The 13970-nt window shown below is 34.5% G+C and overlaps 1 protein-coding gene across 1 annotated transcript; it reads left to right on the forward strand.

Annotated features, from left to right (window-relative positions):
- Nucleotides 1-8240: 8240 nt before the first annotated feature.
- Nucleotides 8241-11922, forward strand: LOC131073748 (receptor-like protein EIX1). Its single transcript, XM_058010250.2, has one exon. The coding sequence runs from the start codon at nt 8405-8407 to the stop codon at nt 11876-11878; it is 3474 nt and encodes a 1157-aa protein (XP_057866233.2). The 5' UTR covers nt 8241-8404; the 3' UTR covers nt 11879-11922.
- The last annotated feature ends 2048 nt before the right edge of the window (nt 11923-13970 follow it).

A 13970-nucleotide genomic window follows, 5' to 3' on the forward strand; every position in this document is an offset into this window, starting at 1 on the left:
CCTCAATTACTAATACTGGTTCAACTTGTGAAATTAAACATATCTCATTAGTTGCCAATCTTCTTCTTGTCATCACTCCATTGTTCTTATCCCCAATGATTTGATCTTTTAAATGATTCAATCTCACATACCTAGGAGTCTTTTGACTTTTTGTTCCTCTTCCCTGTTCTTCAGTTACTGTAGAATTCTCTGATGTTGTCGGAGTAGCTAGTTCAACTCTCTGTTCTGGTAAAGGTGCTACCAGTTCAGATATAATCATTTCCACTGCTGGTTCCTTCTCATAAACTTTGATTTGACTTATGTTCAACTCATCTACTTTGACATTAGCGTTCTCCATAATTCTCTGCAATCTCTTGTTATAATATCTATATGCTTTGGTTTCATTAGAATAACCAAGAAATATGCCTTCATCACATTGAGGATCAAATTTGCCAATGGTATCATCTCTCTTGATATAACATTTACTACCAAAAATTCTGAAATACTTAACTGTAGGTGTATTACCAAACCATAATTCATAAGGTGTCTTACTGGTTTCCCCTTTCATATGTACTCTGTTGAATGTATAAACCGTTGTACTCACTGCTTCTCTCCAATAGAGATGAGGTAGACTAGCTTCCATCATCATTGTTCTAGCAGCATCCAAGATAGTTGTGTTCTTCCTTTCCACAACTCCATTCTGCCGAGGTGTCCGAGGAGCAGAAAATTGTCTTCTTATACCATGCTTGTCACAAAAGTTATTAAACTCATCGGATGTAAATTCTCCACCATGATTTGATCTCAAACATTTAATCTTCAATCTTGTCTCAGTTTCCACTTTAGCCTTAAATATTTTAAACTTTTCAAATACTTCAGATTTTTCTCTCTAAAAAGTAACCCACATCATTCTAGAATAATCATCAATGATTGGCATGAAATATCTGTCACCATGAAAATTTTAACTCTAGCATGGCCACACAAATCAGTATGAATAAGATCAAGAACATCATTTGATTTATCGTGTATACTCCTAAAAGAGGTTCTGACCTGTTTACCCATTTGACATTCTTTACATACCGGATTATAGGGCTTCATAATATTAGGTATATCCCTAACTGCCTTAGTTGAACTGATCTTCACAATTCAATCAAAATTTACATGACACGGCCTTTTATGCCATACCCAACTCAAATCAATCTGTGTAATCAAACATGTCTTCTTATCAGAGTTGAAATGAAATATATTACCTTTTGTCTGTGTATCGGTTGCAATCTCCAATCCAGATCTATTAATGATTTTGCATTTTCCATCCTTGAACTCTAATTGAAATCCCTTGTCTACCAATTTTCCTACACTCAAAAGATTATGCCTCAAATCTTCAACATAATAAACATTGTCAGTATTGTTCTTACCATCCAATGATATAATTTATTTTCCTTTGATCATACATGCCTTGTTATCTCCAAAACTAACTAGACCACCATCAAATTCTTGCAAAGACAAAAGCTTCCCTTTATCTCTAGTCATATGATGTGAACAACCACTATCAATTACCCATTCATCTATGTCTTCAATTTTAGCAGCAAGTTCCTTCTCTTCAGGTATATTCTCTTCCAGTATCGGATCATCTTCTTTGATAGCCAGGAACACCCATTCCTTCCCATTACTAGATCCACTAGCAGAGTCTTTTGTCGGTTCATCATCAGAATCAATAATGCCTTCATCATCCACTATGTAGGATGATTTGTCTCTATTTTTCTTGTATTTATACTTGTTCTGATATCAGGGGTTAGGCTTAAATGATCTTTTAACTCTTTCTTCAAATCTTGAATTTCTTTCAGGACATCTAGATGCAAAATGACCAATCTTATTACATGCAAAACATTTAAAAGATGCCTTTCCTTCATACTTACTTCCTACCGGTCCTTTCGGTACTCTTCTAACAAATAGTGCTTCAAGTTGCTCAAACTCATCATCTTCTCTTTTCATATATTCCAACTTCTTTGCATATAAATCTTTCTAGTCTTGCTTACCGGTTGTAGATGTAGATGCATGAAAAGCAGGTTCAATTTTTACAACTCTAGAAGGTCTAAATTCTTCAAGATCAAAAGCAGATAGTTTCTCAACCAAAGTATTTATATTGATAGATATACAAGCCATCGTTCTCAACTCATTAATAGTAGTAGCCTTCATTTTGTAAGCTGATGGTAGGGATCTCAGGACTTTAGAAACAATTTCATCTTCGCTTAGAGTTCCACCACAACATTGAATTCCCATAACAATCTCATTTACCCTTTCCATGAATACAGTAATCCTTTCATCTTCTTCCATCTTCAGGTTTTCATATCGCACCCAGTAACCATCAAGTTTAGCAATCTTCACTGTAGAGTCACCTTCATTAAGAGTCTCCAACTTATCCCATATAGCCTTTCCATATGATTTGCTGGTTAATCCCATTATTTGCTAATCAGAAAGTGCACACAAGAGGGCTTCTCTTCCTCTACAATCATTCTCAAGCTCCTTGTCTAGGTTTGTTGGAGGAGGATTGCCAAATCTTGGATTATAGGGTGTGACACCATTCTGTGTGATCTCCCAAATCTCCTTGCCAAGACATCTCAGATGAGTCTCCCTCTGAATCTTCCATACTGTGTAATTTGTTCCATCAAGCCATGGAATATCCCTTTGAAAGATAGCTCCAGAAGAACTAAATGAACTTGAACTATTAGATGCCATAGGATCTTCCTCAAGCGGTTAAGTTTTTTGTAGAGAGGACCAAAGCTCTGATACCAATTGTTAGACAGTTCAAATAACCAGAAGACAACTAAGAGGGGGCAGGGATGAATCAGTTGTCACATATTACAGGAACCATTAGCAATTTAAAGTTTAATACTGGAACCCAAAACAGTAATACTGGAATAACAGTTAATCCAATTAAGCATAAACAATAATCACAAAATAAAATCCATCCACACAACACTAATATTTGTACGTAGAAAGCTCGCTAAAGGGAAAAACCACGGTGAAAAGCCTACCCACAGTCAGATAATACTTCTGCAGTAAGTATGTGAATTGCAATGAAGGGCCCTGCACTTGCAGGAAGGCCAATAGCCTAGAGCGCACTACTCATCACAAAAGGAGCCTCATTGACTACATATAAATCCATACTACATTCTAGAGAAGTGTTGAATTGCAAAAGATAGCATCTCCTATGCCCGAGTACAGTTTCGGTTAAGCTCAATACTGGAGGACTAAATCCTCTTACATAAACCCAATTCAATCTCCAATGATCGACCAATTCTTCTGCTTGAATGATATTACATTATTCACACATTACATTCCTTGACCATAAACTCTTACATTAACCATGATGATCTACAATGAGATCTTACATCTATTTATACAAAACCCTCGACCATAAACAATCAGGTCGGTCACCAGATAATAAATCGATTACATAATTACAAACCATGTCGGCTTTAGACCAAACAAATAATATCAACACATAAGACATCCGAGAAATACATCAATAGGTCCTATCCACACATTACATTAAAGCCGATCCATAACCTAGATCAACCGGGACCAAGTATAGGTCCATATGCTTCAACAATGATCTCCAATCGCCAATTCTTGAACATGATCACCAACAACATCCTGAAACTCCATCAGAAGATGTGCCAACACCACTTATGCAATTCATCAAAGATCTCTATCAAAATATCTACCGGTGAAACCTTCGCTGGAACCAGAAACCAATCTTCTAAGCAAGCAGGACAACATCCAATCACCAAACCAAAACCAACTGACCAAATAGAGTATAAGTATCATGAACAAGCTAATTCCATTATCAGACTATATTGGAGCCTACCAGAAACCACTCAACCTACTGGGAGCAGAAGGGTGTCGAGAATGCATCCAAACAACTAGTGTTGGCATCAATGACAAAACATCAATGCAACACATAATCAATTCCACCAAATGGCCAACATAATGTGCCTTATTCTAGTGTGGTTGGTAGCTGGATATGTGGAATGGTATGAACTAGGTGAGATATTTCCCAAGTAATGGGAGTTTTAAGGAAATTTATATCTAACTTAAGAAGAGAAGATTGGAATTATGTCAAAAGAGTGTTAATATATTTGCAAGTTGCTTTTGACTATTATTTGGTTTATTATGGTTCTAACAATATTGATTAGATTTTAGACATACATGTCTATGTTGATGTAGATTCAACTAGTGACTTTAATAGTTGGAGGTCCAATAGTGGCTATATTTTTACTTATTTTGGTGGTGTACTGACTTAGATGAGAAATAAGTGGCCCATAGTTTCCTTTTCTACTATAAAAGTAGAGTATATGACTCCTACACATGCCTTCAAGAAAGTAGTTTGGTTGCAAAGGTTGTGTGAAGGTATTTGGTTTGAGTCTAGGACTATTCAAATTGGATGTGTCAATTAGAGTGCATATTATTTGGCAAAGGATCCAATGTACCATCCTCACACAAATTATGTAGACATTCAATACCATTTTGTTTGAGAAATGATTGAAAATGGACATGTAGTTTTGAAGAAGGTGGACACCAAGAGAATGTTATAGATTCATTGAATAATCTTATTAGTACATAAAAGTTTTTTTGGTGTAGGGAGGCCATGAGGAAAATTTTGACCATTCGCTTATTGAATCTTCCAACATTATTGACTCCCCATCCCCAATTCAAAATAAATCACATACCTCTTTCTTCAAGTTGAATAACACCTTTCTTATTGATCTTGATTGTCTCTTTAACCTTAGAATTGTTACTTACCTATCTAAAAGCCCAAATAAAAACTTAAACCCTATTAAGAAATGGGATTCCTTGGTATTAGTTTGGAGGGATTTGTTTGAAGTGGTTGGGAGAAAGAAAGCCATTGATATGAACAAGCTAGAAAACCTTCCACATAAAAAACTACTCCTACTTGAGGGTTAGTTGTAGGCCAACAATCCTAATATCCATATGGAATCTAATCTTATTAGGACTAGATTCCTTCTCATAGAGTTGCAAAACTATAGATTATACCTAGTCAAAGAGTTAGATCCAAGATTGGCTCCATGAGGGGGATAGAGGTTCTAAGTAATTTTTAACTTGATCAAGCACAAGCAAAGTATAGAGGAAATTTGGCCCATAGTTGATAATGGGATTGTGTGTAGAAGGATCCTTCATTCATGAAGGAAATTGGTGCCCAAACTTGAATTTGAATGTGGTTTCAATTTATATGTGATTTTGGCTCCATTTCCATTCATTCTCTCATATTTTTTTGAAAAGCTATTGCTTTCTCTTTAGAGGTTGGTAAACCCGTGAAGACCAATCTTCAGGGTTGATAAACCATGGAGCTTTGAGGCTCAAGAGAAGTCATTTGAAGGGTCTCTAACATAAATCTTACCCAGGGTTGCCATTGTAGTGAAGGCTTTCCATTTGCAATGTTGGCATTTTGCAAGAGTTTGGAGTGCATAATTTAGGATTCATTTTTAAGTTTTTGTAGCTGGTAATAAAAGCATTATGGTTGTACTTTGATGTTCCTTATTATTTAGATCTTTTATTTCATCATTCATTAATTTTTGTGTGTGGAGTGAAGTTGCATTAAAATAGTGTTGTTCAACAATGCCTATTGGCACCCTATTTGGGATTTTTCTTATAATCTAAGTTGTTAGATATAATTTTATACTTGAACGGGGTGTTTCTATTGCTTTGTAGTATTTTTCATTCATGCATTCATTAGTATCATATAGTACAAGTCTAAAAAGGTTTCAATAAGTCTCTTTACATTTCAGGCTTATCAAGTGCATAATATGCGAGGTTTATTATTGAATCTTCAAGTAAATTTCAGTTTATTTTGGCTAAGATAATTGCAAGGGTTTTGAAATAAGAAATTAATTTCACGTGATTTTCTTTGATGCAAAAATGATTAAATGATCAAATTAATCTAAATTGGGACATTACATGAGGTATTGGTTTTGCTAATAAAATTTAACAGATATAGACCTAATTAATAGAATCTCATGGAAGGATAAAAAATCAATGCCATTTTTTGTTAATAAGCTATACATAGTGCCGATTAGCTCAAGAGAGGTATATAAATGACTAAATGATTCTTGGAACCTTGGTTGGCTTGATTCCAAGTGGTCTAATAGACTTTTGCATATTTGGTACAATTGTACTTTAGCCTAAAATGGCTTGTTTTTGTTGGCTTACGATTCTTAAAAACTTGTTATTGGTTATGTTTTACATAACTATGGATTGTCTTCCAGACTTTGTGATTTCGATGCATTAGTTGAAACCATTGAGTATTTTTTTTTATCTATTTGGCCCCTTCTTTGTGGTTTAGATCGAGAACCTTGATTTTTCATGGCATGAGATTCTTGCTAGCTATGTTGATGATTTTAAATTTGAATTAAATAACTTTTGGCTTCTGCTTACTAATGAGATTGCATGGTTTATTTAGAAGAAGATGAATAATGAGATCTTTTAGGGCAAAATGAGGCATATTAATGAGTCCCATCATGAACTCACCTATCTTACTATCATGTTTCAGGTACCAAAGCACTAGGAATACCCAACGATTGTTTCATGATACTTCAACAAGAAGGTCTCATAATAGTTTACAAAATAAAGATTTAAAGTTAGCCCACTTTTTCCATAAGGATTGAGCAATTTAAACAAGGAAGAATTGGAGCAACTGAAGAAGTTCATGGAGGAGAAAAGGATTACAAAACCAAATGAGAAAGAAGGTACTATGAAGGAAAGAACTAGCTACCAGCTTGAGTACAAAAATGTGGACCCAAATCTGGGTGTGCCTCCTCTTGGCACATATAAATGTGATAAAGCACAGTATAATAACAATATCATAGGCTCATGGGATTAGTTGTTGGATCTATACTTTGGAGTGATATGGATATTAGATATAAAAATGTGTACCTTTTTTTGTTTTGTTTTAATAGGTGATATTTTTGATACATTTTGAGACTACTGCTTCATAATGTAAACTCTATTTTGGTAAACTATTTTTTATATAAAAATATTTAAACTTTAGTTATTATTTTTAAATTTTATTTAACTTTGAAATTATTTAAAATTTATTTATTACACTAAAGGCATATTATATTCACATATGGATGCAAAAATGTCCATTAATAAAAAATGGAATCATTTAATTTGATGTTATTGTGACACTTAAACGCATGAAAAATTTAAAAATCAATTTATTATTATTTTATCTTCACTTCCATCTTTCAATTACCACTCACTTTGAGTTTAGCTAATTAATCAATTTTGTCTATTTTTCATCATGCAACCAATTAACTTCCTAATTATCTCAATCAATTCATCTCATCAAATCTTCTCATTAGATCTCTACCATTGATTGATATCAAATAATTTATAAAATAGTAGTATAAAAATATTTTAGAAATAAAATTACTAATTATGAGGGATTGAAAGTGATGATAATATAATAATATAATAATAATAATTTAATTATTTTGATTTGGTCAATAGTTTAATAGAAATATAATAATATAGTAATTTTTAAAATGAAATAATGAACAAATATGATAGCTTCAATGTACTTTACCTATATTCTTCTAAAAATAAATATGCTAGTTTTATTTAATTAATAGTTAAATTATATTTAAAATAGATTATAATAAATGATTGTAAGATAAAATAACTTTTATAAAAATAAATTAATAAAATTATTAAAATATCTTACTACAAAACAAATATTAAAAGCATATATTATATGCCTAAAGGACCCTTTTAGGTAAACATCTTCTTTAAATAAATTCTATTGTTTTCAAAAAGACTTATTTATATTTGCAATTATATAATCTGTAATCACATGTATTTTGAATCTCTTCAATCTCATTATAGTAGGTACACGCAAACCACTAGAATATTATAAACGTTGATGTTTCCTATCTCAATTAATAATGTCCCAATATTTTAATATGCAAACTGAATTGACTAAGAATATGGACTTTCGACTGCTACCAATTCTTTCCACCCTAAATTTGGATAAAGATTCCCCACCACCGCCACTACCTGCCATTTGTTTTACGGCTTCCTTAGTTTGGTATATGTCCTGCTTCTATCGAACTTCTCAACTCTACGCGTTTACGAACCTTCATGGAAACTCAGAACAACTTTAATGTGTCGTCCAGTCTGAATATTTTTCGTACCATTCGGTGTCAATAATTCAACTGATCTGATCACAGCCATAGGTACATTGATTGTAATTTTTTCTAGTCAGTAGAAGTCGTGGTCATTGGCACGTAGCGACGATGTTCCTGTCAAAATGCGTAAGCTTTGCGTCATCCTCCTTTTAAATCATTTGTGTCTTCAATAGGATTTGGGGGCGAATAATGGTCTCTCTGGATATCTCTTCAAGGGAATGTTGGTTACAGGCGTTTCAAAGGGCAAAATTGAACAAAACTCAATGAAATTCTCAGAGAGTTTGTTCTGGACCTTGGTGGGATTTGTGCTGTTGCTGCCGATTTGTTGGGTATCTTGCTGTAAAGAAAATGAGAAAAATTCTCTCTTGGATTTTAAGCGAGCTCTTCACGACCCGTCCGGTCGACTGAAAACGTGGAATAATTCCACTGACTGCTGCCAGTGGAAAGGAATCCATTGTGATAATATAACAAAGCACGTCGTTCGGCTGGATCTCCACAATCCTTTCAGCAACGATCCGGCAATGGCTTTGAGAAATTCAACCAATGATGTTCATTCTAAGATGCATCTCAATTCACTTTTTGTTAAGAGTAATAAAGAAGAATGTCTGTCTCCACTGTTTGATCTAAAGATGCTACGAGTCTTGGATCTGAGCTACAGCGCTTTCATTGGTGTTGGTGTCCCTACGCGACTCTACAGGCTGAAATATTTGCAGTATTTGAACTTGTCAAATGCCGGGTTTGTGGGAAAGATGCGCAGGGAGTTGGGCAACATGTCCACGTTGCGCTACTTGGATCTTTCCACTAATTACTTCATTTCCTCCTCCTCCATCACAATTGAGGACATGCAGATGTGGATAGGAAACATGGGAGATTTAGAGGAGCTGCTGCTGGACGGAGTTAACATGTCGCAAGTGACTAGCGATGAATGGGGCGAAGCTATCTCCAGCATGTACAGTCTCAGGCGTCTTCAAATGTCCAACTGTATGCTCTCTGGCCCAATTCCCCCTTCCCTTGGAAATCTTACCAGTCTAACCCACCTCCAACTTGGTGACAATTCCTTCTTCTCGTCCATACCTGCTCGCTTACACAACCTTTCCGACCTGGTTTCTCTCAAGCTTAGAAGCTGTGACCTCAATGGTTCCATCCCTTCTGATCTGTTGAGCCTTCCAAACCTGCAAGAAGTTGACTTCTCTGCCAATCTGGACTTGGGAGGGGAACTTTCAAGCATTCTGCCGCCACACTCTGCGAGGCTAAACAGCCTTGTTCTTACTGCAACAAGTGTAGAAGGAGCTATTCCAGATTCAATTGCCAACATCTCCTCGCTAACTCTGCTGGATATCTCACTCTGCTTTGTCCAAGGTCAGCTTCCTCCATCCATTGCTAATCTTACAGGACTTGTAATGTTGGATATCTCAAGTAACTATTTAGAAGGAAGTATACCATTGTTTGGCGCCAAGTCTTCATTAGCCCATATCGATCTTTCCAACAATCAGTTGCAGGGTAAAATACCCTCTATGTTGTTCGGTGCATTTGGGAAGCTCAGCTATGTTGACTTGAGTCGGAATCTATTGACCGGTTCCATTCCATCCCTTGACATGAATCTTACCTCCCTTACATCGCTTGATCTGAGCTACAATGAACTGTGCGGCAAAATTCCTTCCTTGGCCAACATGAAGTCCCTTGTTCGGCTCGATCTGAGAAATAACCACTTGAGTGGCAAAATTCCAGCTTCCATTGGTCAACTGCTTTCCCTCAATACGCTTGATCTAAGCAACAACGTGTTAACACATGCCATACCTCACAACATTTCAAAGCTATCTCGACTGAAGGTTCTTTCCCTATCCTCTAATCGGTTGAGCGGGAACCTTACAGAGTCCCACCTGCATAAACTCTCCAGTCTGGCACATCTAGAAATTTCGAACAATGTGTTAACTGTGAAAGTCAGTCCGACTTGGATTCCCCAAAACTCGTTTAGCACACTGAAATTAAGCTCATGTAACATGGAGGGTGAGTTGCCGGCCTTCTTAATAACTCAAATTGAAATTTCCAAATTGGATCTGTCCGAAAATAGATTATGGGGCAATATTCCTGCATGGGTATGGGATTCCCTTCCTCTTGAACAGCTCAACCTGTCTTATAACAATTTTGCAGGCGCTTTGCCTTCTAAGCTAATGGGGCCCAAAAAATTGAAGATTCTGGACTTGCATCACAACAACTTTCAAGGTCCACTTCCGCTTCCTCCTCCTTCAGTGGTCGTGCTGGATATGTCAGAAAATCAGTTTTATGCATCCATTCCAGCTGAAATTGGCAAATATAAATTTAGTTATCTGTCTCTGTCTCACAACAATCTCAGTGGTAGCATTCCATCTACAATATGTGAAGGGTTGTCTATGGAGATTCTGGATTTTTCATACAACAGTCTTACGGGTAAAATTCCTTCAGTTTTTGTAAACTGCAGTGAGCTTGTGGTATTGAATTTGGAGAACAATTCTTTAGAAGGACAGTTGCCAGCGGAGTTGGGAAACATAACTTCGCTTCAAACACTGAAAATCGGGGGAAATCGTCTAAATGGAACTCTGCCAACACTTGCAAATTGTAAGCAGTTGCAGATATTAGATGTGGGAGACAACAGACTGACAGGGAAAATTTCTTCAAATTGGATTCTAGAGCTTCCTAATCTAACGATTTTGATCTTAAGATCAAACAGATTCGAAGGAACTGTACCTGCTGATGTAAGCAAGTTACCGTATCTTCAAATATTAGATCTTTCAATGAACAGTTTTACAGGGGTCGTTCCGGACAACATTTCAGAGATGAAGGGCATGTCAAATGTCTCAGTGAATACCGAATTCTTTGAGTTTGGTTCGATAAATGGTTCAAAATATGTAGAGAAAATAATCATCAGAAGCAAAGGTTTGGAGCTGGAGTACGTGAGAGTTTTGGGTTTGGTAAAATGCCTTGATCTATCAAGTAATAGATTATCTGGTCATATCCCTCAAGGCATGGGATCTCTGATTGGTTTGATCATTCTTAATATTTCAAGAAATCATATTGATGGTGGTATACCCAAGTCCTTGGGAAACATGGCACAGCTAGAGTCCCTTGACCTCTCGCAAAACCAACTGTCTGGAGTAATTCCTAGTGAATTGCAACTTCTCACATTCCTAAGTTACTTGAATCTGTCATACAATAATCTTACAGGAATGATACCGCAAGGGGCACAATTCGCAACATTTGAAGCCTCATCCTTCTCACATAATCCAGGTCTGCACGGCTTACAACTGAACGAGTCATGGTCGCCTTCGCCAAAGGATGAAAGCAAGCCAAAGATGAAAGAAGGGGTGAATAAAAACAGGGCAAGAGAGAGAAATGACAGTTTCATTGTATTGATGGGGATGAGCTTTGGAGTGGGCGCGGGCACAATTGTAGCTCCATTGTTGTTTCTGAAGAAACGAAGGGAAAAGTTCTTTGATTTGTTAGACAGTATATTGATTTGGGTAGTTGACTTGATTCCTTGTGACAAGTGCATTCCCTGTGACAAGTTGCAGATAGCGAAAATTTCTGACGGCGAAGACCAAGAGCATTCCAAAGAAAGCAAGAAGAAATTAATACGCTTTTGCGTACGTTGTACACAAATTGACAGAGAGACTAAAAGTATACTTCATACTAAATGTATATGTCGACAAAAGTAGTATATCTTTTTGTCTATAGAAAGGGCTCAAAATCTAAAGGTTTATGGTGGCTATCTTAAAAATTAGGGGCAAAGATTGAAGTTACCCATTTCTTCGAATTGAATTGTCTATTTCAAACTCCCTCCACCCCATAAGCCTATGCATTACTCCTAGCCTAACTCTCCTTTTTGGCCAACACTCATGCATCTATAAGTCTCTATCACTTGTATTTGGTTATTTGGTTCTTGGTTCTTTTTGTTCTTTTATAGATTAGCATTTGCATTTTAATGAGTTGTAATGGTTATATCATATCAAGATATGCTTTAGGTAATATGTTGGAGGATAGGCAAAAGTTGGAAGAAACCAACATTGTCTTTGTTATGTGAGATAAAAATGAATATAAATATATGAAACTTATAATTTAAATAGTCAAGCTATGCAAAATGTTTTTTTAATACAAAATATTTTTATGATATTGTGTACGTTGTGCTATTTTCATTATGTTCTTCATCAATGTCAAATTTGTTATTTGGTATGATTATGTCTACTGACTCTAATCCTAATTAAAACCTAATACTAACCCTAACCAAACTTTATCTTAGAAGGGCAATCCTAATCATATCTTAACAATAACATTTTTTGAATTTCAATTCTAATAGCTATACTAATTCTAACCCTAATGAAACATTAAGCATAACCTTAATTGGACCCTAACTCAATTTTTTTTCTCTAATTGATCCCCAACCTAACCTTAACCTTAACTAAACTTGAATCGTAGCTCTAATAAACCCCACCCCAAACCTTATTTGAACCCTTACCCTAACCCTATTTAAATTGTAATCATGATTGAACCCTAACTCATCAATTTTTGTATTAACCCTTATTCAACCCTAATCCTAAGTAGTAAAACTTTTAAGCATTATAGATTCCATCTAACAAATTTTGAATGGATTATAAAAATCTTAGCTAAAATTTATTTATTTATTACTACTTATTTTGTTGTTGAATATCTAAATTATATTATAATTTTTAATTTTTTTATTAATTATATAATATTATTTAAGTAATTAATATAATATATAACTTATGTACATAAAATTGTAATAATTTAAATAATATAATTTAAAAGCAATTATTTAAATCTCATTTTTATATCTGTTATTTTACTATAATATTATCTTTGTAAGTTAAAAATATTGCATAATGATTAGATAAAAAATTTAAGGTCGTTTTCATTTCCTTGTTGTCCTTATTATGTTGAAAGGATTTTATTAGTAAATAGATTCATTTTATCTCTTTTTTAAATTTTTTTTTTTTTTTAAATTTTGTTTTATTTATTTATTTATTTATTTTCAGAATTTAGGAATTGGGTATAGCACCTCCTATAAACTGAGTGAGCCGGGTAAACTTTTTAACGTGACTGGTGATGCTGGCGTGACGTGTCCTTTGGTACCACATGGGTTGGGAGGAGACTAGACCTCATGACCTTGTGCTTCACCACTGGAAGCTCTCGCTAATTGGGCTAGGCCCCCAACCCAACACATTTTATCTTTTATTTAAATAACATATATTTCATTATTATATTTTTAAATAATATAATAAATTGTTATTATAATTCTAATTTGATAATGCAACATTACACAACATTTTTTATTATTGTAACAAATTTTTTAATATGAATTTTATTACTACATTAGAAGATAACCATTATCCAAATTAGATTCTACATTCAATTCTAGAGTAAATTCTTTTATGGATCAAGAAAATTGATCATATTAAGATTCAACATTGTTATTTAATGAGTGAAACTAAGGCACAAATTGTTTTGGTAAACCATAGTATTAATATGATTAATGTTTCAATATATTTATGTTTTAATTTTATACAATTAATATTTTTTTAGCAAATAAAAGACATTAAAATGACCAAACTATCATAATATTGTCATATGAGGTGATCATCGAATTCCAGGAGGAAACTATATATAGATTTTGAATATTTATGTAAAATTAAAAACTTTTTACAATCTTTCAATTTTCCGATTTCATTCAACAATGAGCAACTATTTATAGAGGGTTCAAACCTTAAAATAAAACAATTTTCAAGTCAATAT

This window comes from Cryptomeria japonica, chromosome 7 (assembly GCF_030272615.1).
Source record: "Cryptomeria japonica chromosome 7, Sugi_1.0, whole genome shotgun sequence".
NCBI lineage: Eukaryota > Viridiplantae > Streptophyta > Pinopsida > Cupressales > Cupressaceae > Cryptomeria > Cryptomeria japonica.